Here is a 26,888-nt window from a genome sequence, read left to right as displayed (position 1 = left end):
TCCACAATGTCCCTCCCATCCAATTACTAACTGAAAAAATATCTTAAAGCCAGATCTTATGGAGGCTATTCTCAATTGAGACTGTTTTCTTCCATGTGAGTCTAGCATGCATCAAGTTATTACAAAACTAGGCAGAACATTGCACTATTCTTTATATGTAGTTTGTTCAACTACATATTTTTTCAACTTTGCTTTGTTAAAGAGGTTTTACCCAGTGCTTGTCTTCCAAGCTGAGCAACTACCTTCTGTATGAGCTCAGCAGCACCTGCTTGTAAAAAACAAACACATCAGAACTTACTAATTGTAAGTGTTCCTTTACAGAAGGATAGGGTCTTTGTACCCCTATCTGAGTACTCAACCATTCCTCCTAGCTAATATGCAATTATGTCTTCATTGCATGTGGCTCAGTGGTCTTGGGGCTAAGGAAGGGAGACTCCACCTATGCAGTTGTGGGAAAACCATCATCAGTATTAGGTAAAGACTTTTTAGTATGGTTGATCTCAGGGTGCTCTTGTAAATATCTCCATACCTGTACTCTGTAAATAATTCTTACACATTCATTGGTTCCCCCAGGATGAACTTAGGTTTGTTATTGGAGCCTTTGAAGAGGGGATCCACACTGATTAATTCACCCTCTAAATTCTCACAACATATGGTGAATTTATTTTTTGTTGTTACTATGTCTCATAGTATTTTAAAAAACAGTAAGAAATTAAAATATGAAAATAAAAATATTCTTAGTAAAAAATTGCATCTAAAGATTAAGATAGATTATTTTTCAAAATGGAAAAAGCTAGAAAGTTTATATAAGTTATATGTGTCTAAATAAGTTATTTAGGGTATGTAAAAGATAAGAGATATAGGGTACAGATGTAATGCATGTCTAATCAAGACTTAAAATACTTGATTTCAGGTCAAGTTTTATCTAAATATTGCACAGTAATAAAAAATAGCAGACGGCTGTAACTAACCAGTGTTCAATACCCACACTTGGTGTCTTACACTGATGTAGTCAAAGTGATAAAAGAAAGAATCCTTTCCCCCTTACATTCCAAGGTCACCTTAGTTCCAGTGGGCTGTGTAGGGTCATTCAAACGTCTGTGGTGGCTCACATGTTCTTTTGCTCAGGGAGGACATGGAAACACCACTTTGTGGATTCTTAGAGTGTCTACAAAGAGGAGGGTCAGCAAAGACAAAATGTTTTCTCCACATTTCCAAATGAAACAATGGTCAAACAAGGCCTTGAACATATCATTTCATAGGTTGACTAGCTGGCAAAAGAAAGACAAGAGGAACCAGAGTTCCCTCCCAAGCCCAAGATACACATAAGGACCAGAGATGTTTGACTGGCTTGACATTAAAAAGAAAATGGTTAATTTGAGCCATCTATCTGGTCTTCAACACCACACAGGAAAGTATAACTGGGATGAAAATGATGAGTGTTTCTTTAACAATCCCCAGACATACTAAGCATATGAGATGCTATTTCTCATTAATGAGTCTTCTTAGTAAAAAGAGAAAAGGCTGCCCAGATATAGATATGACCTTGGCTCAGTTCAACTTTACAGTGCCTACCTAAAACTGAGAAAAAAGATGAGGCTATCCTCTTAAATGCCAACACTAAATATAAAAATTATGTTTTTACCAACTGTAAGCAGTTTCTTTCCAAAAGAGTGCCTCTAACAACGGTGATGTGTCCTTCTGTACTCTAACCACCCATGTTTCGTGACTTAAATAGATATGGTGGTTTGAATGAGAATGGCTACCAGAGGTTTATATATTTGAATGCTTGGTTCCCAGTAGGTAGAATTATTAGGAAAGGATCAGAGGTGTCGCCTTGTTTGAGAAGTTCCCATTTCATTGGGAATGAGTTTTGATGTTTGAAAAGCCCACAATCTATCTGTCTGTCTATCTCTCTCTCTGTCTGTCTGTCTGTCTGTCTATATCTCTCCACCAGCTCCTGACTTTCAGATAAGATGTAGTCTCTCGGCTCCTATATCATGCCTGTTGACATGCTACCTTCTGTGATGGCCATCAACTAAATTCTGAAACTGAAAGCTTTCTTTTAAAAGTTGCTTCTGTCATAATGTCTCCTCGCAGGAAAGGAAAAAAAAAAAAACTAAGACATCAAGACTGTTCAAAAATATGATGATGTTGATAAAGAGGTTGGTTCTAGGAATAAAAGTGATAATCTAAAAAGCAAAAAAGCACAGACATAGACAGACATAGTATCAAAAGAGAATATAGTGACAATTCCAACTTCATGAGTAGTCTGTTTTATAAAAGAGCGGGCTGAGAAAAACTCCAGGAAAGTCTTTAAGCTGGCACACTTTTTGAATATCATTATCTGGGTCTCTGTTCTTTCTGCTGCTAAAAGTAATGATTGTGGCTATGTTAGAACTTGTTAAATTTGCATAATGTAAAACAAATTGTACTTGTTGTATGAAATCTATGAATTGCAATTACTTTCCTAGAAATAGTGAGTGCCCCTGAAGAAATGATAGGGGCTGGAGCACTGGCGACTCTTCCAAAGGCCCCAGGTTTGGTTCCCAGCTTGGCCACTTAGGCATCTGTAACTGTAGTGCCAGAGGATCCTGTGCCCCCTTCTGGCCCCTCAGGCAACAGTCACACATGTCGTGCAGATGCAGGCAAACACACACACACACACACACACACACACACATACATACATACATACATGTGAGATACAAAATTATAAAAAATAATTGACAAGGACTTAGAAACGTTATTGGAAAATTGGTTTTGTAAAAATAGAAGAATGTATAATAGGAAACAAGACTCTTCCAAATGCAGACATTTTTAGAAAAAAATAATATTCAAATAGATACATTCACTTTATATGAATGAAATGTAAAAACAACAAACAGAAGCTCCATGCTAGTAGACATTTTTTTTGATCTCCTAAAACCTGAGCCCTCTTAGGTCACCTTGTCCTCCTCCCCTTGAGTGATGTCACCAGGAACTGCTCACAACCTAGTGTAAATAAGTATCTGGGCAAGAAAATGTGGGTAGGGCCAGGGTCCGGGTATTTCTTTCGTCTGGAAAAGCCTGGAACAATCTGAAAAAGCCTTGTCTGGCTACTGTTTGGGTGGTTTTTATTTGTTTATTGATTTTAGAAAAACAAGGTGCAGTCCAATTCTTCCCTTGGGCCTCAAAAAAAAACAGGACCTTAAGGGACGCTGGCTGTCCTTGACAATGCATTTCCTTGCTGGCTTTCTTGCACTTTGAGCCATGCAGGACTGGGCTCCTCTGCAGTTATTGGTTGCTCTTTACAGACTGACAGACTTGTCTGGAACCTCTCAGAGGAAAGTTTCAGGTTGCTGGGGCTTGCCAAGCCCACTAGGCAGTTAGCAGAGCAAAGTGGGGCGGGGACAGAAGGAGGAGCGGGAGAAGCGGGAGGAGGATCAGGAGGAGGAGCAGCCTTTCACACTCCACTGCTCCTCCTCTGATTGGCTCTGGGCTTCAGCTGCTTCGCTGGAACAAAAGGTCAAAGTGGACTGCAGTGTAAATGTGGAGGCAGCCGATAAATATCCTTGCCTGCAGCTGGAGGTGGAGAGGCAGTGTCAGCTGCAGCAGGTTGTGTGTTCCGCGGGTCCTGCACACGGGGCCTGACTGGAAGACACTCGGGGATACCGTGCAGATTCGCACAGGAGGATGGCGTGTGAAATCATGCCGCTGCGAAGGTAAGTGTTCTCTGCTTCTTATGCTGTTTGGTATTTTCTGGGCAGCGTACTTGGCCAGTGCGCAGCATCATTAGTAACAGGCTGCAAACCTTGCAGTCTGTTCTGCGCTGTACTCTTTCCTCAGACCAGACTAAAACATTTAAATAACGCACTTCTCTTTCACTGACACTTTTGTGTAGTTGCTCATGATTACTGGGTTCAGTTATATCTTCTTTTAATGGAAGTGTGTTTAAGACAATACCTCTCCAACCCGAAGCAAAGCAAACTGAATGGGCTTCCTGGGTCTCTAGGCTGTTAGAGCACTTCAGTGGGTTCAATAGATGATCTGATTATCTGTTCTCTAGGCAAAGACTTTCTTCAAGTATATTGTAGTCATCAGAATAAAGGTTGAGGACAATGTTTTTCCTTGAATAATTCGAGGTAGATTGGTTACCCAAATGACGCTTAGAAAAAATAATCAAAACAAGAAAAACAAAGACAGAAAAAAGAAGGAAGGAAGGAAGGAAGGAAAATAAAAGAAAGAAAGAAAGAAAGAAAGAAAGAAAGAAAGAAAGAAAGAAAGAAAGAAAGAAAGAAAGAAAGGAAGGAAGGAAGGAAGGAAGGAAGGAAGAAAGAAAGAAAGAAAGAAAGAAAGAAAGAAAGAAAGAAAGAAAGAAAGAAAGAAAGAAAGAAAGAAAGAAGAAAAGAAAAGAAAAATGCTGTGTAAGAGTGATTGTGATTGTGATTGAGCTCAGGGTTGTATCTTTGCTTCTGGGGACTGTGATGGGGGCAGCGAGGGGGTGTCTCTGTGAGTCCTATAGAAATAAACAAAGGTCACTGTAACTAGCCCTGGCAGGTAGGAAGCACACTGTTGGTGAAGTAGACAGGAGTGCTGTGTCCTGGTGTGTTAAAGCCACAACAGAAAGGACTGAGTCCTGTCCCCACAGAAAGTCTGAGCTGCCCAAGGTCACAGTTCATAGTTTAAAAACTTACTTTTGCTAATCATATGGTCACATTTGAATTACAATTACTTAGGGACAGTGACTTTTGATTTCATATATATGTTTCATTTACAGTTTTCTATCTAAAATGGTATTTTCAAAAATCAAACAGTAATGACAATTTATTGAAAATACTTAGATGACATGAATTTACTTAAAATAAAAACAATCCCATGGATATTTTGTTTGTTCTTTAACAACAGAAATATGAGGGAAAAATGTATCATTTATGGTAAAGGGGTACCTGCCAGGCTGGCTATGCTGAGAGTCAGTGTGGTTGGTCATTTTGTTGTTGTTGTTGTTTGTTTGTTGTTTTGGGGTTTTTGGGTTCTTTTCTGTCCTAACATGTCCACTGTAATAGGAACTTGATGTGGTGTTCCTTATCAGAGAATTGATACATAATGCAGAAGGAAGTGCTGTGTAGAGTAATCCATAATTCTATATTGATTTGATGGAAAAGTCCCCCATGCTTGAAATTTCTAAGATAACAAAACTATCGCACACTTTTTGGAGTTCTAATTTTAAGGTTGGGAACTTTTGTCCTTACAATGATGTCAGTCCTCGAGAGTTCTAAGCAGGCTGTGTTTCAGATAAAAAGTACTGGCCATCACTGAGCCCTGCTGTAGCGACACAGTAAGCGAATGCCTGCTCTGCAGAGCAAAAATGCCTATGTGATTTCCTGAAAATTATTTTACATTGTTGGCTACTGTAGTGAGCCTAGAAATATCTCAGTGTGCATTTAAGAATGCTGAGTCATGACTTTTGAGTGGTCACTCCTCACCAGCTCAATATCTCCTTACTTCCAAGTTCGGGGGTGGGGGTGCGGTTGGGGATGGGGATGGTGAAATACTCCCTGGCAATCCTCACTTGCAGTTTATTTCTGCTTTTGATTATAACCTTCTTGAAGACGGTGGCCAGGTGCGTAAGATGAGGCTTTCTGCACAGAGGTCCCTTGTGAGCCTAAGTGTTTATGCGGCCTTGTTCATGTTCCTGCAGGGTGTTTAACTCTCAGGCCAATGTCTTTGGCTGTTGTTCTCCATGTGTGTTACAGAAATGATACCCATCGCTGAGGATCCCATCTTCACTCTACCCAGAGGAGAGACTTTATAGACTCTACAGGGTTTCGGAGCACCAGAGTGCTTGAAACTGAATGGAAATAAATTGGTAGAATATTAGGTTTAAACAACAAGTAAAGCAATTCATGCTGAATGTTGCATTGAAAATACTGGTGTGAATTCTAGTTAATGATTATAGCTTGTAGCAATCTATTGACAGCTGGTCCATGTAGTAATCTAACACTATGCAGCCTAACATTGGCACATAGCATATTTAATATCATGGCCTTATGTGAGGTATTCTTTTCAGTTTTGCCTGTTCAAACAAAACTTACAACACTGTTTAATGTTTTCTCCTTGATCAAACACTACTGCCCTGTCAGTGAGGTAATTAAGACACAAGTTCTGCTGTCCTGGCAATTGCAATGCCATGCGGTAAATTCTGTAATACACAGCAAGATTAGAGTAATAACAGATGCACCTAGATGGATATGTTTCACCCTGTGTTTTATTCAACAATCTCATCTCCTCATCTGATGTTATTAGAGGGTACACACGTGTACTGTAATGTCGATCTAACATATAATTTTCATAGGTGACATTTTAACCTTCCAAAGGCATAGAAGATATTTTGGCACTGCTAATTTTTAACCGAGGTGAGAAGGCACACCAGGTTCAGGAGTGAGAATGGCTTAAAGCACCTTGGTCCTCTTTCCAGACTCCTGGTTTCTGTGGAGTTTCCAGCACAGGCTTGACTCAGACATGTGTGGGCTCAGTGAGAGCTTTGCAGAGACTGTTCAATTCTGCCCCTTTGTAAAGTTCTCATGTTTTACAGTTCATTTCAAATGACCTAAATCAAAACTGGAATCTTATTAAGTCCTAAAAAAATCAAATTGACTCAAATTTTTATTTTTTTTTAAGATTTTTATTTATATTTTAATTGTGCGGGGACAGAGGTATGCATGTACCTTTGGAGGTCAAAGAAAAAAAAAAACATTGAATCCCCTGGGGGCTGGAATTACATGTGATTAGGAGCTGGTAACTGAACTCAATCCTCTGGAAACTCTTCCCCAGTTGTGTTTAAAGATTCTAAAATATTTATATCATTCTTACAGTTCATGATAAAATAATACACTTTATGGTCTTCCCTATCTGTAAGGGCCCCTGACATAAATAATATGAGTAAATAAATGAAGAACTACATTAAGAATTAAAAGGAAGTAAGATTTTCACCTTTAGTGACTCATATGGTTGCCTTTTTATCAAATCCCAGGTCATCTGATTGCTCAGCTCTTTGAGCAGTTCACCTTCTGTTGGTGTTGCTTTCCCTGCAACAAGTAGGTATGGCTCTCTGCCGAGATATTTCCAGAGAGAAACGCACCATAACAGGCCAAAAGACAAAGGCTTTACCTAGACCTTGTCAAAATCAGCTTTTAGAGCAGTACTTTGATTGTTAGAGTAACTTCCCAATGGCCTCTAGGTCAGTTTATCTCCATGAAGAGTGATATAGAAGACCATGAGTGTTAGGGCTTTAGCTTCCTCTTTTAAATGTACCAGCATCTTCATGTTTGGGTAAACATCAAGTGCGGTCCTGCATTGATTTACAAAGTGAAAAGTGGAGGTTTATAATATCTATGGAAGCCTCTTTTTCATTATTTCATCCAGAACATCATAATATCTTGAATATTAGTTTTCCAAGGGTGAAACACTTAAGAAATCTAAGTTTCATTGGACCTCAAAGAAGACTTATAGCAACGTAATTAATTAGCATGTACTATTGATTCAACATTTGAAACTTTGCTGAAACTTCCTATCAGTGGAACACATCTGTCCTGTAAATGTTGGTCATTCGAGCATCCTTCAGCAAGTGCATCAACATTGACAATGGGATGACATTTGAGTTCACTGGTAAAAACCTAAGTCGCATGGATCCTGCTCCTGGGCTGCTGTGTGGTGTTAGAGAGCCCCCTGCTGCTTGAGGAGGTGACGCCTAACTTGGCTGGTATTTCTAACCACCCTGCCTGCCAGCACAATATAAGGAGTTAAAAGCTACCTCACTTCAGACCTAGCTGGGTTGTATATTTCAACTTATTATTTACTGATGATATAGCCATTATTTGATAGTAACAAACTTGAAAATAAAACAGACCTATTCTTACTGTGTGGTGACTTCCTTACCTATATGTACCTTTAATCCTAGCACTTGGGAGGTAGGCACAGGAGGGTCTCTGTGAGTTCAAGGCCATCCTGGTCTGCATAGTGAGCTTCAGTAGAGACAGAGATAAGACTGAGATCTTTTGACCCTTTCTCAAAAACAAAACAAAATTCCTAAAGCAAGGATGTTGTTTTTCAAGGCATGTTGAGAAGATGGAGGTATTCAGCATTTAGTGCTTAGGGTTGTGCAAGTATGAGAACTTGAGTCAGGAACCTCAGCTCTTCTGTTAAAAGCAGGGCATGGCTGTGTCACCCAAGCACTGGTGACAAAGACTGGCAAATTCTGAAACCCTGATGGCCAACCAGCTTAACTGAAAACAACTACCTACAGGATCAGTGAGAAACTCTATCTCAAAGCAATAAGGCAGAGAGCACTGTTGCTTCTGATGTATCCTATTGCTATGACTTCCACATTCATGCACACCCTCACATTCTCTCTCTCTCTCTCTCTCTCTCTCTCTCTCTCTCTCTCTCTCTCTCTCCTTTCTGTCTCAGTATCTCCTTTCTGTCTCTCTGTCTCCCTCTCTGTTTCTCTCTCCACTCTCTGTCTCCCTCTCTGCCTCCCTGTCTCTGTCTCTCTGTCCTTCTCTCTCTCTCTCTCTCTCTCTCTCTCTCTCTCTCTCTCTCTCTCTCTCTCCTGTCTTTCTGTCTCAGTATCTCCTTTCTGTCTCTTTGTCTCCCTCTCTGTCTCTCTCTCTCCACTCTCTGTCTCTCTCTCCACTCTCTGTCTCTGTCTCTCTGTCTCTCTCTCCACTCTCTGTCTCTGTCTCTCTGTCCTTCTCTCTCTCTCTCTCTCTCTCTCTCTCTCTCTCTCTCACACACACACACACACACACACACAAACACACATAACATCAAACTAAATTCCTTGGAACACAAAAGCTTTTCACCTGTTTTCTTCCTGTGCACATATATTTGCATGTGGCAATAAGAAGCAACTGCCAATGGTCTGTATTATATGGAAACGTCTTAATGAACTAGTAGTCTTCCCTTAAGAAGAACTAGAAACAGATTGTAAAGGAGTTAAAAATAACTTTCAGTCAGATTTATTAGCCTAACACTTGCATATCACACATTTTCCCCCATTTAAAGCATGTGATTCAGTAGCTTTCAGCATATTCTCAGAGTTGTGCATCAACTGTAGACATTTTCATCACCTAGAAAGAGGCCCACTGTGTAGCTTTCAGCCTCCGCTCCTTGTTTCTGTGGACCTCTCTTCTCTGGTACATAAACAGGATGGTACAGCTACCTCACATGTAGCATAGCACTACTGGCTTCTTTCCCTTTGATGTTTTCAAGCTTCATCCACATTATGTATGGAAGGTACCGGTTCTTAGTTCCCTTCAATGGCTGAATGTTATTCTGATATAGATATATCAAATGTTGATAATCCTTTCTGTAGTTCATGACTCTTCCTCATTTTTTCTTAATGTTTAAATACTTAATTGTTTTTTTTAACTATTTGACAGTTTCATTTGTATAATGAATTTTACTCATATGCAGAAGTAGCTTTGGAGAATTCTGAAAATACGGTCTCTACTTTAGGGCCAAAGAGATCCTTAGGGGTTTTCTAAATCTCTTTTTATTTCCCATGTGGCTAAACTCAAACTCATGGGAACAAAATAGTTGCCTAGTCAAGGACAAAAAAACATAAAACATATGCAAAATCCCTACCAAGATATGTAAAATAAAAACCATTTATATACAAAACTGATCATCTTGGGGGGATTAACAGCAGAATTAAGGGGGAAGACATTGTTACCCAAAAGAGAAAACCCACTAAGCAATAAAGGGAAGTGACCTGCTCAACTTGTTCCCAGAACAAGTTCCCTCCAGCTTGGAGGTCTGGGAGATAGACACTGTACTAGAGACTGAAGTACCTCTGTGGCCATAGAGGACTCCCTTTTTCCTGCTCATTATACACGTGAACTGTATTGTGACCATAGGCAATACTAGTGGAAACATCAGAATGTTGTTCTCCACACAGTTCCAAAGGGTCTCCATTACAAATGAAAGAAATATTTATACCAAAATATTGCAAATAATGGAGTCAGTTAATTGTTATATGCATATATTGTTCAAAGGAAAAACATTACCTCTATTAGAATACTCTAATATTTTCCCTAAGCAGTTTTAGTGCATTTTCTTTAACTATTATAGCTGTTGATTTAGGAAAAAGAAAAGCACTATTTTATATGCTTATCAGAATTTGAAGTTCTTTTCTAGTTCCTTCTATGTTATAAGGTAATAATGAGTGAGCTTGATTTATAACCAGCCATCTGGCATTATGTCTACCTTGTGTTTTAACATAAAGAAGACTTGCTCAAAAGTGCTAATGGATGTGGGGGAGTACTTAGGCTAAGTACTTCCATTCATTTGTAATGAAAACCCTTTGGAATTATATGGAAACCCTTTGGAATTATATTCTTCTCATTCCTAGTACAGGAGCACTGTTTTGTATTGGGAGAAACTCTTCATCTTCGACGTGAGTAATCAGGTACAGACCAGGGGAGTCTTAGGAGCTGGGTTCCATTCAGACTTTATTCTCCTCAATAGACACACCAAAATGGGACTCCTAATTCCACATTGGATAAAATGTTTTCAGAATGCGCATCCTGGTAGGGATTCACTGGAGGACATTGTAGCATTCATTTTATGTATAAAGATGGCAGATGAACTTTATTGGGACCAAATATACATTCATACACTTTAAAAGTTCTGAGTGACTCTCTCGAGCTATGTGTATTTTTCTGGTACAGATTTGCTTGTGTGTCTTCACGTTTAATATTCCTTCCAAATCTCACATTGTCATCTTGAGACTACACTCTGAAACCAGTTTAGTCTCCTTCATCGACAACAGATTTATAATTATTATTGCCAAGCCAATGAATACTGTATCCCAGGAACAAAAACAACCATTTCTTGGCATGGTTTAAGATCAAATACATTATAATCTCACACAAATCTTCCCAAACACAAGTTGTTTTAGTCTCAGCTTGAAAAGGATGTGTTAGTGGTGAGAGTGGGTCTGGTTAACTATAGTTAAAAAGTGGAAGCCGGAGAGGTTTTTTTTTTTGTTTGTTTGTTTGTTTTTAAGTTAGAACAACTATGTAATTAAATAGAAGTAGAGAGTGGGAAGGACTGAGCAGAGTTGAGGAGCTTTTCCAAAGCTCCTAAGGCCTGGGCTTTGGAAAGCATAAAATAGAAATAAAGACTAAAACTCAGAAAACAACTTTACTGAGAACTGACATGAAAGGCTGGGTAGACTTGGCCACATCACATAGAATGAATGGAGCTAAAGCAAAGAGCTTTGCAAAGGCAGTGAGCAAAACGGGCACACAACAGAGTAATTGCACTGTTAGGGTGAAAATGAGCCCTGAAACTAAGTTAGGAACCAGACTCTGGCCAGAACACACCTCTCATACACTCATACACTACACAGACACATCCTCACACACTGCACAGACACACCCTCACACACTGCACAGACATACCCTCACATACTGCACAGACCGCTCACACACTATGGTGTTTTCCTAAGTGACTTTTATTCACTTTCATCTCCTTTACTTAGCAAAAGTTCAGGCGCCTCTCTTGTATTGATGTCTGGTGCCACTGTCGCAGGCCACTGCTGCTTACCATGCTGCTACCCAGTCCTCACCATGTTGCTTCCTGTGGCCTCTGAAGTCTATTATCTTGCCACTGTGTGAGTAGTTCTCCTTCTACCCTTCTATTAGAGGGGACTCTAATGCCTGTGTGGTCATTGGAATTCAGTGTGGCGTATTTACAAGTCTCACCAAACCCGCCAGGGTACACAGTGCTAAGAGATCAAGGGTTAAAGACAGAGTGCAAGAACAGACAGCATCTGAGCTTTCACAGCTTATTAGCCTTCCTTGGATGAGTTTATATCATTTGACTGTGATTGATTTGGGTCATTGCTAATACTTTCCTCTGAGGATGCCTGAGGAGTGAAGGAAACAATGTGTGTAAACTCTCCGCACAAAAGCCTTGCCTGTGATGAGCTTTCAGTCAGCAATCGTTGCCATCTCTGTCTGTGGGTTTTGTGAGGCTTGCTATTACATCTTAGCAGCCTTGGCATCTTTGGCACTTGCCAGTGATTCTAGCAAATAGTAGTCTTTCAAAGTGAGTGTCTGTGCAGATCAGTGCGCAGCTCATACCCATTCCCCTGTGCTGCTCATCACTTAGGCCTAGTACAGAATCACAGCAGTGCGTCAAGTCACCTGGGCAGTCCTCCCCAGGAGGGAAGAGCAGTGAAGGTTTAAGGGATGAGGAGGAGTGACAGTGAGAGAATGATTGGTAGTGCCTTCTGCACATCTGTCATCATCTCCAAAGCTCTCACATGCAGACTTTACCATTTGGGAGATTATATACCGATCAAAACTCTGTTAACAAATCATTGAAGTTTTGTACTAATGGTAAATATTGGAAGAACTTACTCTTTCCATCTCCTCTCTGAAAATATCTACCTACTGTTTTGTTTCAGTGACTAGAGTGGAATATATTTTAACTTAATAACTAATGTTCCAAAAATATGTTCCTATCAACAAAGCTCAGCTGTTAATGATAAAGAGGCTACTGGGTTCTGTACTCTAGCTTACTGCCTTGCTGAGGGCCTCTTTGTGTTGTTACTACAGAACAGTCACCATCACACTCCTGGACAAGGCCTCAATGGCACATAGGATCTTCTAGCTGCATTGAAAATCAGTTTGAAATAAACTAAGAATTTCTTTAAGTTCCAAACAACCTTTGGATTTTCAGTAGAGTGAAATTGTTTTCTGTTCCTGTTCTCAAGCCAGAACAAACACTGGTGAGGCCATATTCAAACATCACCTTACCTGAATATACCCTCTTCTGAGTTCTCCACACACCACTGAGTAGTATTTACATTACAGGTGTAATGACAAAACTGCCTCTAATAGCGCAGTTGGAGAAAAGACACTGTTTTCTTTTCCTTAGGTAAGGATGGAAGGAAACCAGACTACAGTCCAATCCCACTAACTTTTGCAAGGACAAGGCCATTTAAAGTAGTCAGCCTATAGATTCCTGGGAGTGTTCTAATTGTCTAGATTGATCTCACAAATGATAAACTGTGTGCATCTTAAAAATATTTAAGGACAGTTTTGTTTAACCAGTTGGCGAAATCTTGATGCTGTTTCTATTCAGCAGCCATGTCCCAGGCACATGGAGTATACTAAGCATTTGGCTAGGTGCTGGAGCACCGAGATCAAGACACATCCCCGTGGTGAGACAAACTTGAGAACCGACTTACACCACTGTGCACTTTCATGAAGCTGTGAGCAGTGTCTGGGAACCTGGGACTGAAGAAGCAGCAGGGTCCTGGCAAAGACTTCCCAGACTAGATGGCCCTTGAGATAAAACTCAAAACATTCACTACGCAGAGTTGTGGGGGTGGGAAGGAGAAATAATGTGTGCAAAAGGAGAAGGTTCCAGAGTCCTGTGAGAAAAGTCTGGTTCCAGAAGCACGAAGGGCTAAAGTGGGAGGGATTCGATGTACCAGGCTGCAGTTTTTGGATTTTACCCAAATGCAGAAGAGAAGCAGAAAAGGCTGAGGGTGAATTGGCGTGGACAGCAGGGCCTGAGTAGTACCGCTATGGAAGAGTGGCAGGAGACTGGACCAGCCAGCAGCAATAGACATGGAGAGGCTTTTGAAGGAGGAATGCATGCACGAGGCTTAGTGACTGAACCAAGAGCGGGGAAGGAGAAACTTTCAAAAGAACATTTGGCATGGTAATGCGACCTAAAGACTGTACCAAGAGTGAGCCATCCCGTTGTGTTGTGGTTTTTAAACAAGCCTTAGTGCAGGCTCCTGGGAGAAACCTTCTGACCAGAAGGAAAGATGCAAAGGAAATGGAAAAGACACCTCTACCTCCCCACTCCTGGATAAGAGTTCCACCCTCTTCTGCTCATGTGTAGCTCAATTTCTTAGACATTGCAAGCTGCTAAACAGACAACCAGAGCTGAACAGATTGTGTGGGAATAAAATAGAATTGGAACAGAATAAGATGATTCTTAGTTTCTCATAGACGTAATAAATAGTTCTTTGATTTTTTTTTGTTAATACAATGACTTGCCCAAGCTTCTCTCAAACTTATGTAGGAAAGACTTGAGCTGCTGATCCTGGCTATCCTTTTCTGAGTGATGAAATTGTAGGCCTGGGCTGTCTGTCATCCATGGCTTTATTCGAGTCTGGGGGATGAACCCCAAGCTTTGTACTTGCTAAGCAAGCACTCTACCAACTGGGCCACATTTCTAGCCTGATTACAGAAGACAGTACAAGTTATATAGAATGCTGCAGTCATTGAATAAGGAGTTCCTAAGAAGCATGTAGAAGGGCGTCCTCCACAGGCTTCTAAGTTATGCTCTAACGGTCTTGTATGCAGTCAGGGGAGTCTACCAAAAGACTTGGAGTCATCCTGTCTGTCCTTCCAGAACTGTCTGTCCGTCCAGCCAACATCCTTCATGGTCTTCCAGAACTATGCCATTATGTCTGCCACTAGGCATATTTGGGCCAGCTTTCTACACTTCTCTTCTCCCTCATACACAGTCAACAAATGCTGTTTTGGTTTTGGCTCTAGATGATTCTGGCTGAGGGGCTGACAAGGAAGGTGACTTCCTTTATGAGCAGATCTTAATTCAGGAGCCTTCCTTTAGTGTGTACACTGCAGGATAACCTTTACACACCGTGTACCCATGTGTTTCCGTGTCACATAATATACAAGGGACCACAACATTTCAGAACTCTCATCCATAACCTCACAGCATTCATAAGGCCAGTTAATAGGTTAGGATGCTCATTTTGCATAATTCTATTTTATATTTGTACAACTAGTTTACAGACCATGTAAACATGGAACATATCCAAGCAAAGTAACAACTTGATGACATTTGTGCCAGTATATGTATGAGAATATGTAATGTAGGAGACTTGAGAGTAGTTCAGTAGAGTTAGCACCTTGGTGGGTTATTAAGTACGTGCTTAGAATAGAAATCCAGTGTCTGTGTGATCCCCGGGAAAAGCTTGTCTTGTCTTTGAGCACCTACCTTTTCGCAAAGCTGGGCATATTCAAATTAAGAAAAACATGAGAACAAATAAGCAAAAGAAAAGAACAAACATTTTAGTTAGTGTATAGGTTTACGAGGACTGCTGTAACTAAATATCACAGCTCACAGAAACTTAGAAAGGGAGAGGTGGATTGTCCTAGAGTCCAAAAGATCTGTAGACCTTGGGTTTGCGGGCCATTCTCTCTGCAGAAGCGAGGCAGTGGTGTATAGTAGGTTTCTTTTCTCTTACTTCAAGAAAAACTTTCCACACCATGTTTCCAAGTGTTTTCATGTCTCCATTCATGCTTCCCTCTTTGCATAATGACACAGGCATGCTGACTCAAGGCTTAATGACTATATTAACTTGATTGCCTTCTGAAGTCCCCATTTCTACACATGGTCACATCCTGAAGTTCAGGACTTCTGTGTGTATTTTCCAAGTGGTGAATTACACACACACACACACACACACACACACACACACACACACACACACACTGAAGATTTCCACTCACAGTAAAGTAAATGGTAGCTACCCCTGGGGCTTAGCTAACCGGCAGAGTGCTTGCTGAGCTCAGGAATCCAGTCTCGAGGTTCAGATGGAGTACCACCAGAGGGGAAGGTGGGGAGGAGGATGAGGGGCAAAGGAAGAGGAGGAAAAAGATGACAATGAGGAGAAGGAAGAAGAGGAAGAAGAAAGAGGAGGAGGAGGAGAAGAAAGGCTTTCCTATGTTATTGGAATAAAAAAATATCTTAAATCTTGGAAAGTATTTAGTCCCTCCATTTTGCTAGACAGATAACACCATTCAGTGTTGGTTAAGTTCTCTCATATTTGCACTTCTTCCCTGGCTGGAGAAAGTCATTTCTCCTTGAAAGAAGGTAATTCGTGTTTCCATGGGCTGTGTGTTACATTCTTAGTAACAAACACAGGCGGAAAACTGTAAAACTGCTGCTTGGGCTTATAAAACAGAATTGTAAACAGCTCATCAAATTTCAGCCAGCAACATTTATCTACAAACTGATTGTAAACTTTTACTCTCATTTTTCCAAAATGCATAGGGACTTATGTGTGCTTTTGTGTTGTTTGTTTTTTATTTCTGAATGGGATCAACCTCAAAATCTAAACAGCAGAACAACACTGGGCGCCTCGCCGCCTGGTTGTCATGGCCTGTGGTCAGTGCCCAAGAGAAGACAAACAGAGGCCACTCAAGTAAGCACAGCACTTCGGAAGAGGATAGAGAGGAAGCTACAGTCACTTCCTTCCTGTTCTCAAAGAAGGCTTCTCCGAGTAGCACTTGTGCAGTGCGGAGTCTCGGGGAAAATATGAGTTCCTGGAAGATTTGCTTAGTGATGTTTTCACTTGTGGCTCAGTTCCTCTTCCACCTTTGCTCTTTTTCTTAAGTCCTCACAAATGGTTCTCCTCATTTCTAGAAAGAGTGAAGCCCAATTCTTACCATTTACCGATTTTTTTCTGTATATTTGAGTATCCAAGAAACACTTTTTAAAAATCTCCTGCGCTGGGCGTGGTGGCGCACGCCTGTAATCCCAGCACTTGGGAGGCAGAGGTAGGTGGATTTCTGAGTTTGAGGCCAGCCTGCTCTACAGAGTTCCAGGACAGCCAGGACCACACAGAGAAGCCCTGTCTCGAAAAAACAAAAAACAAAACAAAACAAAATCTCCTGTCTTAACTTGAGACTACATTTAAACAGTGAAGATGAATATGTAAATTATGTTAATTTTTAGTAATCAGCCACTTTAAGGGATTAGAAAGTAGAATAAATTGGATTGCTTGTGTTAGCATTCAGTTTTGACATTGAATGGGACAGCAGTTTGAAAATGCATCTGAATACCCTATTCTGGGAATTCTCCCAACAGCTTTTAGGTTTTGGTTTGGCTTGTTTGTTTGGTTTGGATTTGATTTGTTTGTTTCCCACATAAAACATTATCCTTTTTCTGTTTCTAGTTAGCTCACTGTCTAGTGACCTAGATAGACACTGCATTCAGGGCTTCCAAAGCTCCTGAAATGATTCCAAGGGTAGGTGCCATTTACATATATAATTCATCAATGCTGGCCATATTAAGTAAGTCCAGAAGAGTCCACTAAAATTTCAATATCTAAGTTATTGCTACTTCAGTTGTAACTTCTTAGATGTGGACTTTCAGGATTTGTGCTAAACATTCTTCCCACAGCAGTCGTTTTAAGAGACTATATACCTCAAGCATCTCCTTATGTTACATGAATAGCAAAAAACCCACAAAAAACAAAACAAAACAAAACAAAAACAAAAACAACAACAACAACAACAAAATGAATCCCAAACTGTCCAAACTGCTAGTTTATCACTGCACTGCCTCACAGCCCAGCTCTCTTCTTCATGAACAATGGTGTATGTGTTTGTTTTTCAAACTTAAAAGTGAATCACAATTCTAAGTTTAGAATCCAGGCAAAGGATTATACTTAATTTAGAACTTAAGTGAAGTCATTCAGTGTCTTTGGACATGACTAAGATTGTCAGAAAATGGACATCAGAAATTTATCTAAGTAGTTTGGGGCTAAGAACAAAAATGTATTTGTTTTGACAACTGTATAGAAATAATGATATTTCTTCCCATTCTGAACTATAAATTTTGTGAAACAGTTCATTTTCTTGATGCTGTTAAAAAGCACCGTCCTTGGTGGTTTTTAGTCTTAGAGTGACTTCCAAAGTTAGGGTAGCAAATTAATCTTCAAAGTTAACTGATTTGATTAATTTAAAATCCATGATTTAATTGTTTCAAATGCACAACTTTATCAAAAATTTTAAACTATGCCCCAGGCAAGAGCACTTCTGAAGAACAAAAAAGAAGAAATATGTCCATTATTTAATCAATTTGATTTATTTATCCTCATTTTCTTTTCATATTTTGTTTTGCCATACATGGATTGCATTCTGATGTATACTATTTATCCATAAAATCTACTTCATTTTATTTTAATTTCTGTGTTTTTTTTCTTTTTAGAACACTTAAAACTGATCAAAATGACAGAATTGAGATTTGTAGTTGACTTCATGCCTCATGAATTTACTTTGTGCCAACACAGCCTAAAATAATGTTTGCGTATGATCTAAACCTGTGTTCCCATCAAGAGACATTTTTGGACTGGCAAGACGGCCCACACCTTTAATCCCAGTTCCAGGCAGACATTCAAACATCCAAACCACATCCCTGGCCCATGACAAGCTAATCTGATAATTAAAATCAGTTAGACATTTATGGACCAAGACAGGGTGGGGTATAAAAATAAATTGTACTCAGCACTAGCCGGTTATTAATAGAGTAATATTGTGTATCTTTGAGAATATCAGGATTTTCCCTCAAAAGTCAGGATCCCAGAAATCAGAATGACCACCTAAGTGACCTGAGATCAATGGCTTTCAGGTTCTTGTCTAGAGACTTCAAAGAATGAACTTTGAGAACCACGGAGGATAAGTTTTAGAAAGAAGTTTTTATAGATTCATAGTAGGAACTTAAGAGAAAGTGAATGCAGAGTTCCTGTAAGTGGGAAGGGTCTATGAGCATGGGACACCATTAAGCTACTAGTTCTGGGGACATTTTTAAAGAACCTGTGGTAGACACTGGGCTAAACCATAGGTAGAGAATGAGCTAGTCATCTGGATGGCCCAACCATCAAGTGTCCAGTGCCTCTGTCCAGTTCCAGTCACATTCTCACTTACAGCTTCCAGCCAAGAGATACAGACAACCCAGAGCCGAGAACTAGCATCCTCAGCCCCCACCAAGGACAGTCTCTGCACTGCTGCTTTGTGGTGTCTTCCCTACCTGACCAGTTTGTCTTCTGCTCTCATCATTGCCTGGATGAGTTCTATCCCTACTTTGAACATGATTTTCTGGATAAATGAGGGCAAGTAAAGTGAGAGTCTCTATGAGGATCCAAAGGCAATAAGTGATTCATTGCATTTGTGTGGGAGGAGGAGGAGGAGGAAGAGGAGGAGGAGGAGGAAGAGGAGGAGGAGGAAGAGGAGGAGGAGGAGGAAGAGGAGGAGGAGGAGAAAGAGGAGGAGGAGGAGGAAGAGGAGGAGGAGAAGGAGGAGGAGGAAGAGGAGGAAGAGAAGGAGGAGGAGGAGGAAGAGGAGGAAGAGGAGAAGGAGGAGGAGGAGGAGGAGGAGGAGGAGGAAGAAGAAGAAGAAGAAGAAGAAGAAGAAGAAGAAGAAGAAGAAGAAGAAGAAGAAGAAGACGACGACTACGACACTGCTTCTGCTTGCTACAAAGCAGTGTAGCACTCACCTAACAACAAAAACATCAGTGGAAGGCACAGGAAGACAACTTTGTTTGGAGCCCTGTACTACTCGGCAACATGGCCCAGCACAGCTGTGAATGTGGCTCAAGACCAAATCATAAACTTACTTAAAATTAAGTTTTTCTGTAATTGATATTTTAACTCCAATGTTTTATTCTCATGTAAACTTTGTAGATAACAGTATCATAAAAAACATTGTCAGTCTGGGAGTGGGAGGGCTAGGAAAGGGGAAATCATTTGAAATGTAAATAAAAAATATACCGAATAAAAAAAATTAAAAAAAAAAAAACATTGTCAGTAGGTTGGACATGCCTACAATCTTTTAGCACTTAAACAAACAAACAAATATGACTGGTTTAATGCCCACAAAAGTACAATATGCTAAGCATGTCAAGTCTCTATAAGTTGTTTTATGTTAGTGTTAATAGCCCTCGCTTCATAACACAAGGCAATATTCCTCTCCTGTAACACGAAATCATGGCAGGTTTATACTAGCAACTTTCTTGGCACCATGTTGGGCATAATGTCTCATTGATATAGAGCCCTTGATTAGAGAACAAGCCCAATTGTTTTGTCAAGTGTATTCCAGGAATACTTTGAAGTCAAACATGTACATTTCTGGGTGAGGTTAGCTTAAAGTAGTTGCTACCTATAAAACCATTGCTTCAGATAGCTTCATCCCAGCCAACCTGAATATTTCTCAGAAGTGGTTACCTCTAACTCTTAAATTTTACACCTGAATGATACCAGCTTTGCCTCAAGCCCATCCATATTAGTCTGCAATGAAGTGATCCATCACCTCTCATATGTGATGAATTAGCATAGCTAATTTATGCCTGTGTATATGTATGCATGTGCACATAAAACACAAAGATGCTATGAACCATAGGTATTATTGACAACATTGGCAAGAGAATACCCAAACAAGATTAAAATTGCAAACCAAAGATCATAGAAGATTGAAAAATAGTGTGTCAAGTTGTACATGCCCAAGCCCAGCTAGAATGCAACACTTTTTAACTCCTAGGACAATGTGTGTGTTTGAGTTTGTATATATGTGTGTGTGTGAGAGAGAGAAACAGACAGACAGTGTATGTGTATGTGTGTGGGGGGGCGGGAACAAGTGTGTATGTGAGAGATTATATCATTAAAGTAAGATCTTGTTTTCTAGTTTAATATTGCCACTTGAATCCAACATTTCCGTTTTCATGAATTATGCTTAAGAAATTGAGTTAGCAGGAGAAACTCACCTTGTGCTTTTATAATTAAAGGTAGTTTATTAGAAGAAAAACATGTTAAAGAAAATGTTAGCATTTATTTTACATTTAAAAATTAAATGCCTTTATATTAAGCGTCCTATTTTTTCCGTCTTGTTTGAGGGACTTAAACTGTGTTGTAACTATGTCCTCTCCTGTTATCCATATCAAATTATACTTGTGGGTCCAAGTCCCACCTCACCACTGGTCATGGCCAATGGGGAGGCAAAACGGGGAGAGTTTGACTGTGCTTGTCTCAAGTCACCACTGGCCAGGTGCTGGGCTTCAGGAAAGCACCAATATACTGCTCCAGGGTGGAAAAATGCAGTCTGAAGTTAGTATTCCCTGGCTACTGGGCCCCCAGCCGCTGCTCAGGAATAAAATGTTGGAGGTCCATAAGACCTCTCGGAGGCCGGGACTGGGTGCTACCAAAGTCCTAGACATTTATGCTCCACTGAGTCTCCAGGAGTTGAGAGGAGAGTCAGAGGCCCTAGCCTAGGGCTGAGGGTAAGGGGTCAGGGGAGGGAATGAGAGCTCTAGCTTTGCTCATCAGTGAAGGTCCTTAGCTTTGAGGCCTTTATGGCTGGGAGTACAGACTGGCCTTCTATGGGAGATTTAGACTCTGTAGGTGAGGGTCTACTCCATGATTCCCATGGCGGTTCTCAATGAAAGAGACAGTCCTTGGTTCCAAACTGTTTACTGACCATTCATTGTCGAAAATGGATGCTTACCATATAACTGCTCAATGTGGACCGAGATTAAATACCTTTTGCTGGGAGGAATGTCTGAGAATGGAAGCTAATTGGCTAAACTCTCAGGGCCTCTATGTGCTAACACGGAGAACACTGTTCTGGGCCTGCGTGACCAGAGGTCCTGTTTGCTTATGTGGGAAGTGTGGCATATGTTCCAGGCCAGGAATTTGGCAGGGAGCAGAAAGGTGCCTACCATCTCAGTTGTGCACCCACAAGTTTCCAGGGTCTCAACTGGCTCTACCCACCAAGCTTCCTGGCATGGTTTACTGTCCCACAATACTTATTAGAGCAACCCCAGAAAAACAAATACCATGAGATTTGCCTCAGAGGAATATGCTTTTCACTTCCAGGAAATCACTCATGTAAGTATCCCACACTTAACAGAACTATTTCATCATTTATCTTACTTTTGCAATTAACCTTGCAAAAATAATTGTTTGCAATCATTTGTAAGGGCTGTATCTAGTTAGACTTGTTGCTTCTTGAAGTGTGATATAAATTACTTTAGTGTTAGGCTTATCACAGAATACATCTGATGATCTGGCTTCTTTGAAGAAGTAATTGATGTTGTCTAGGTCCTAGAGAGGGTGTTTTGTTAACTTGAATCTAATATAAGATCAGCAGTAATATGTCACAATTTGTGGCAGGTAGAACAGGGTTTTAGTAAAATATAGATGTTATATTAATAGAAATTATATTAACTCACATGTTTTTCCTTTCAGCTCACAGGAAGATGAAAGACCTTTATCACCTTTCTATCTGAGGTATTTATTGATTGATTAATTGATTGATTGATTGTGTCTTATTTTGATTGATCTGCTAGGAAACATAGAAATGAGTTAAGATTCCTGTGTGTTTGTTTGCCCATTTAATTTTATTTTCCTTGCATTTTCATTTCTTCTTTTTTCTTTTGTTTTTTGAGACAGCTTCATGTGTCCCAGGTTGTTCTACACCTTACTACAGAGCTGAAGATAACCTTGAACTTTTGATCTTCCTGCTTCTCTGGAGTTCCAAGATTATAAGCATATACCATCACATTTGGTTTTATGTTGTGCTTAGGGCATTTTTTTTGGTGTTTAATACAATTGAAAGACTAAAATGAGACATTTTTATTTTAAATTCAGAATTTAGTTCTCAAAAGTGCCTGATGCTAAAGTAGGAAGCTAATTTAAAACCCTAGCCAGGCATGAAACCCAACTGGAGAATGCTGTTTGTATACACAAGGCCTTAGGCTCGGTCTTGGTATCACAGGCACAAAGATCTAAATTGTGTGTGTGTGTGTGTGTGTGTGTGTATACACAGTCCCCACCACACTGAAAAAGCCTTGGATTTTGTTTTCTGGATAGTAGTAGAACAATAAACTAAATATTTTACACACTTCTGGAGCTCTGAATTGTTTATTAGCAGTTACAAGTCCAGAATGACAACTATTAGTAGCAGCAGGTCAAGTTAACAGAATTTAGGACAGAAGTTAGGTAATGTCACTAGTGACTGGACACCGGACATATCCTTGGGATATTTTATATTTTCTATTTGAACCACCTGACTAAAATCTAAAACCAAGTCTTTCTTATTGCATTTCTGGCCTAAATATCCTCCCACTTCAAAGGCCTCTAAAATATGATAGGACAGTGGTTCCCAGTGTTCCTTAATGCTATGATTCTTTAATCCAGTTCTTCATGTTACGGTAACCCCCAACCATAAAATTATTTTGTTGCTATTTCATAACTTTTTTCTTAATTTTTCTACTGTTATGAATAATGTACAATGTATATACTGATGAATATATATATAGTGAATAATGAATAATGTAAATATCTGGTATACAGGATAGCTGATAGATGACCCCTGTAAAAGAGTCATTCGACCCCCAAAGGGGTTACAAACCATAAATTGAAAACCACTGTGATAGAATATCATCCAACCACACAGACAAAAACTGTTGTCCTTTTTAGTATTGCCTTAATTTTAAAGTCTACATTTTTAAAGAAAGTATGAGGACACACAAAACATAGGTTTTTATTTGCTTATTATTTATTTAAACCTTTTTTTGCAATTATTACAAAGTTAAAATTAGACTTTATTTTAACCACTCAGAGTTTAGACATGTGATACAGAATGCTAGGTACAGCCGAGTAACTACTTTCCCCAGTGTTCACTCTTTCAACACACTCTGTAGCAGATTTCAGGCTGAGATAGCCTATCTAAAACCAGTTTTGTTGTTGTTGTGGTTGTTTTTGTTGTGGTAGTTGTTGTTGTTGTTGTTACTATTTTGTTTTCAAATCTTGGTTTCCTCCAAACTGAATCTGCACATTCTGATCATGGTTAATCTCAGCTGTACAGGCACTGTGGGCATATTAGGGTGGCATCCCAGAGTCCATATTGATTCTGGGATCATTTTGTAAACATGGATAGTAGTATCAAAGAAGTGATTACTGTGTAGTAAGGAAAATTAAGCTACACAGAACACAGGCCGTGCCACCTACTGAAAGCCTTTCTCTGTCTTAATTTTGTAACTCTGAATGAGAACAATTTGTGTTTTAAGTAGTAATTAATGATATTTTTATGTTTATTATATTTAATTAAATAGTCAAAATAGTCTTAAGTCTTTAAAAATATATACTAGTGTTTACAGTATAAAGCTGTGGATTTTTCTCTCATTATCTGGACTATAATATGTCTTTAATACTAGATTTTTTTTAAAGAAATTCTAGATTTGTAGACTGAAGGTAAAATAAAGGGGCTTGGGAGATAACTCAATGGTTAAGAGCTGCTCTTCCAGAAGGCCTGAGTCTGATTCCAGAGTCTGATTCCAGAGTCTGCATGGTAGTTCCCAACAGTCTGCACTCCAATTCCAAGGAATCAGATACCTCTTTCTGGCTTCCCCAGGCACAAGGCACAGGTCAAAAACACATATATGTGCAGGCAAAACATCCACACACACAAAATAAAAATATATTTAAAGTAAAAATTTTAGAAAGTAAGTAAGAGTAAAATAAGTAAATAAGAGTAAAAGACAGTTCGTAGTATATTTACTGGACTTTGAGTGCAGGCTGCATCCTCTATTCAATATTAGGAGCATAAACACTACACCATGAGGACATTAGGGGTACAGAAAGACTATGCAGAGGGATGGCTCAAGCCCTTTCTGCTCTTCCAGAGGACTTAAGTTCAGTTCCCATCTCCCACATCAAGGGGCTCACAACCTCCTGCAAGTCCCTCACCAGGGGGTTCTGATGCCTTCTCTTCACCTTCTTGGTGACACATACACACACACACACACACACACACACACACACACACACACACACACCATGACATTACACACATATACACATAAGTAAACAAATAATACAAATGAGTCTCCCAGCATGAGTGTTCCTACAAGGCTACATCGACAGTAGAGAAAGAAGACGTTAGGAGCCTCTGCTAATTTTAGAGAATAAAAGTTCAAAGTAAGTGCAGCTGTTGTTTCATGGGAGCAAAAACAGTAATTATTCAACCTGTAATCAAAATTCCAAAAGTGGTTTGTTTTTTTTTTCCCCTGAGTAACATTGTATGATTGTCCCAAAAATGATACAAGAATTAGTTTCATACAAGTTTATTTTAACTTGATTTTACTTTCTCACTTGATATGAAACTTAAACTACTGCGGAAGCATGAGCCCGCCCCACAGTGATTTGCACGGCTAGTTTGAAGTAAACTTTGTTGCTGTTCTAGCATAAAGAGTTTAAGTGGGAGAAAGAAAAGTGTTTGCCAATTATTGGTTATCTCTGCTGGGTATTTTTAGCTAGAAATGTGACATATCTGCTGAAGAACAGCTTAGAAGTAAGTGCACATTTTTTGGTGTTATGTCGTAAGAGACATGCTTAGCTGTTTTCAATATATTTTCAATATAAGTATCTGCAACTTTCATTTTTTGCTATCACTTTATTAGTCAAGAATCCTTTGACTCAATCCCCAAAACAGAGCTATTACAAGACTCATAAATTCCTCACTGATGTTTTTTAGAGATGATTTTAAAATTTTACTCATTTCTTTATATTCAAAGTAGAACCTTGTAGATTGAGAGTTGCAACCTGCTACTTTCCAAAAATAGTACTTTTGAATACTGCATGCTATATACTATATGTCGGTGTTGTGGATTCACTAGATTTTTCTTAAGGAAATAACAGACCCAAACAATAGATACGACATACCTGCTGAGATAGGTATACACTGCACAAGCAGTTTGAATCTCTTAGGAGCCAGGCAAAGTGGTTTGGGATGAACAACTGGTCATTACTTGGATCGATTCTGGAAGATCAGCGTAAAGTGGAATATAAAATCTCAACTGGCTGCAGTCTGGGGTCAACCTTCATCAAAAATGAAATGGATCAGGACAGATAGAAGAGAGAGCAAAGCAGTTGTCTGTTCTCGAAGGGGAGCAGATGATCCTCACACAGACATCACACAGATAGGTGCCTAGTCACTGGCGCTCACCTGCTGGGTGAAGAGTGTGGATGAGGGCCCGGAAGGAGGCTGCTGCAAACCAGCAGAGGCATTAGAGCCCAGGTTTAGATGGAGGAGAGGGTTGGATGCAGGGACCAAGAACCAAAAAGGGCCCACATTCCTCATCTTGCTTCACCACCATGAGGTAGAATGACTTCTGTGGCTTGCTATTCTCCTCATAGTCAGGTTATGCCCTGTATTTAGCTCTTGGGCATTTCATTTGCTTCAGATGTTTCTGCAATAAAGCAGGACTGTTAGCACCCTGGGTCTAAGTAAATACCTTCTGTGGTAACAGTTCACTGTCCACTGCAGTCCCTCTTCAGTCTGCCCTAAGTCAACAGAGAGCCAGGTGTCTTTCTTTGAAGGGAAAGGAAATAATAGCTATAGAGCAACACCTGCTTTAACCATGTGTCAAGTTTACTGCAGTTACAGTAGCACAGATAATAGGTGTCATTGTTCCCCAGATTGCTCCCTTGGGATTAGCCAGCCCTGCTGAAACAATTAGGGGAACAGAAAGTGAAGCAAAACTTTGGTAAGGCTGAAGCAAAACAAACACATGCCTCTGCAGGTTACACGGGAACGTTCTTGGCAGGCACGTCCATACTGTGTTCTCTTTCAGATTCTAGGCTGGACTCCAAAAACAGGAACCCCCAACTCCATTGATCAGATTCACATCAAAGCAGCTTCCCCCTGAAGTTCCCCTATGCCCCTAGCTTGTTGCTGCCTACCTTCTTCCTCCTGGCATCCGGTCACATCTGGCTGGGATCTTTGACTAGTTTATGTTTCCATTTGTCTGAGTTCTCACTGTCTACAAACCTGGCTTTGGGCTTCTAGGACGGATTTCCACCGGAACCAAAGCTCTCTGCCTTCACTTTCATATCCTTGACTCCCCTGCTCAACCCCCACCCACCTTCAGGTTCCAGGTGCCTATCCAACAGATTTTACGCTTGAGTTCCACACAAATTCCCGGACGGCCTGTGTGGCCTGTGCTTCATCTAAGTCTGAGCTGTTTGCTTCAGAGTCTGCCAAGTTGCAGTCAGTCTTACTGAGCTGTTT

At 40.0% G+C, this 26,888-nt stretch overlaps 1 protein-coding gene across 2 annotated transcripts in view; it reads left to right on the top strand.

The window, feature by feature from the left end:
* Positions 1-3,501: 3,501 nt before the first annotated feature.
* Fam13a (family with sequence similarity 13 member A) overlaps positions 3,502-26,888 on the top strand; it is a 107,622-nt gene continuing 84,235 nt past the window's right edge. For both annotated transcript variants that reach the window (XM_052173831.1, XM_052173830.1), the window contains exons 1-2: positions 3,502-3,704; positions 22,064-22,105. In XM_052173831.1, the coding sequence (XP_052029791.1) occupies positions 3,676-3,704; positions 22,064-22,105 (71 nt within the window). In that variant the 5' untranslated portion in view covers positions 3,502-3,675. The remainder of the gene's footprint in view (positions 3,705-22,063; positions 22,106-26,888) is intronic.

Source organism: Apodemus sylvaticus, chromosome 2 (assembly GCF_947179515.1).
Source record: "Apodemus sylvaticus chromosome 2, mApoSyl1.1, whole genome shotgun sequence".
Taxonomy (NCBI): domain Eukaryota; kingdom Metazoa; phylum Chordata; class Mammalia; order Rodentia; family Muridae; genus Apodemus; species Apodemus sylvaticus.
The sequence above is the reverse complement of the archived record's forward strand: the minus strand, read 5'-3'. Positions and strand labels throughout refer to the sequence as shown.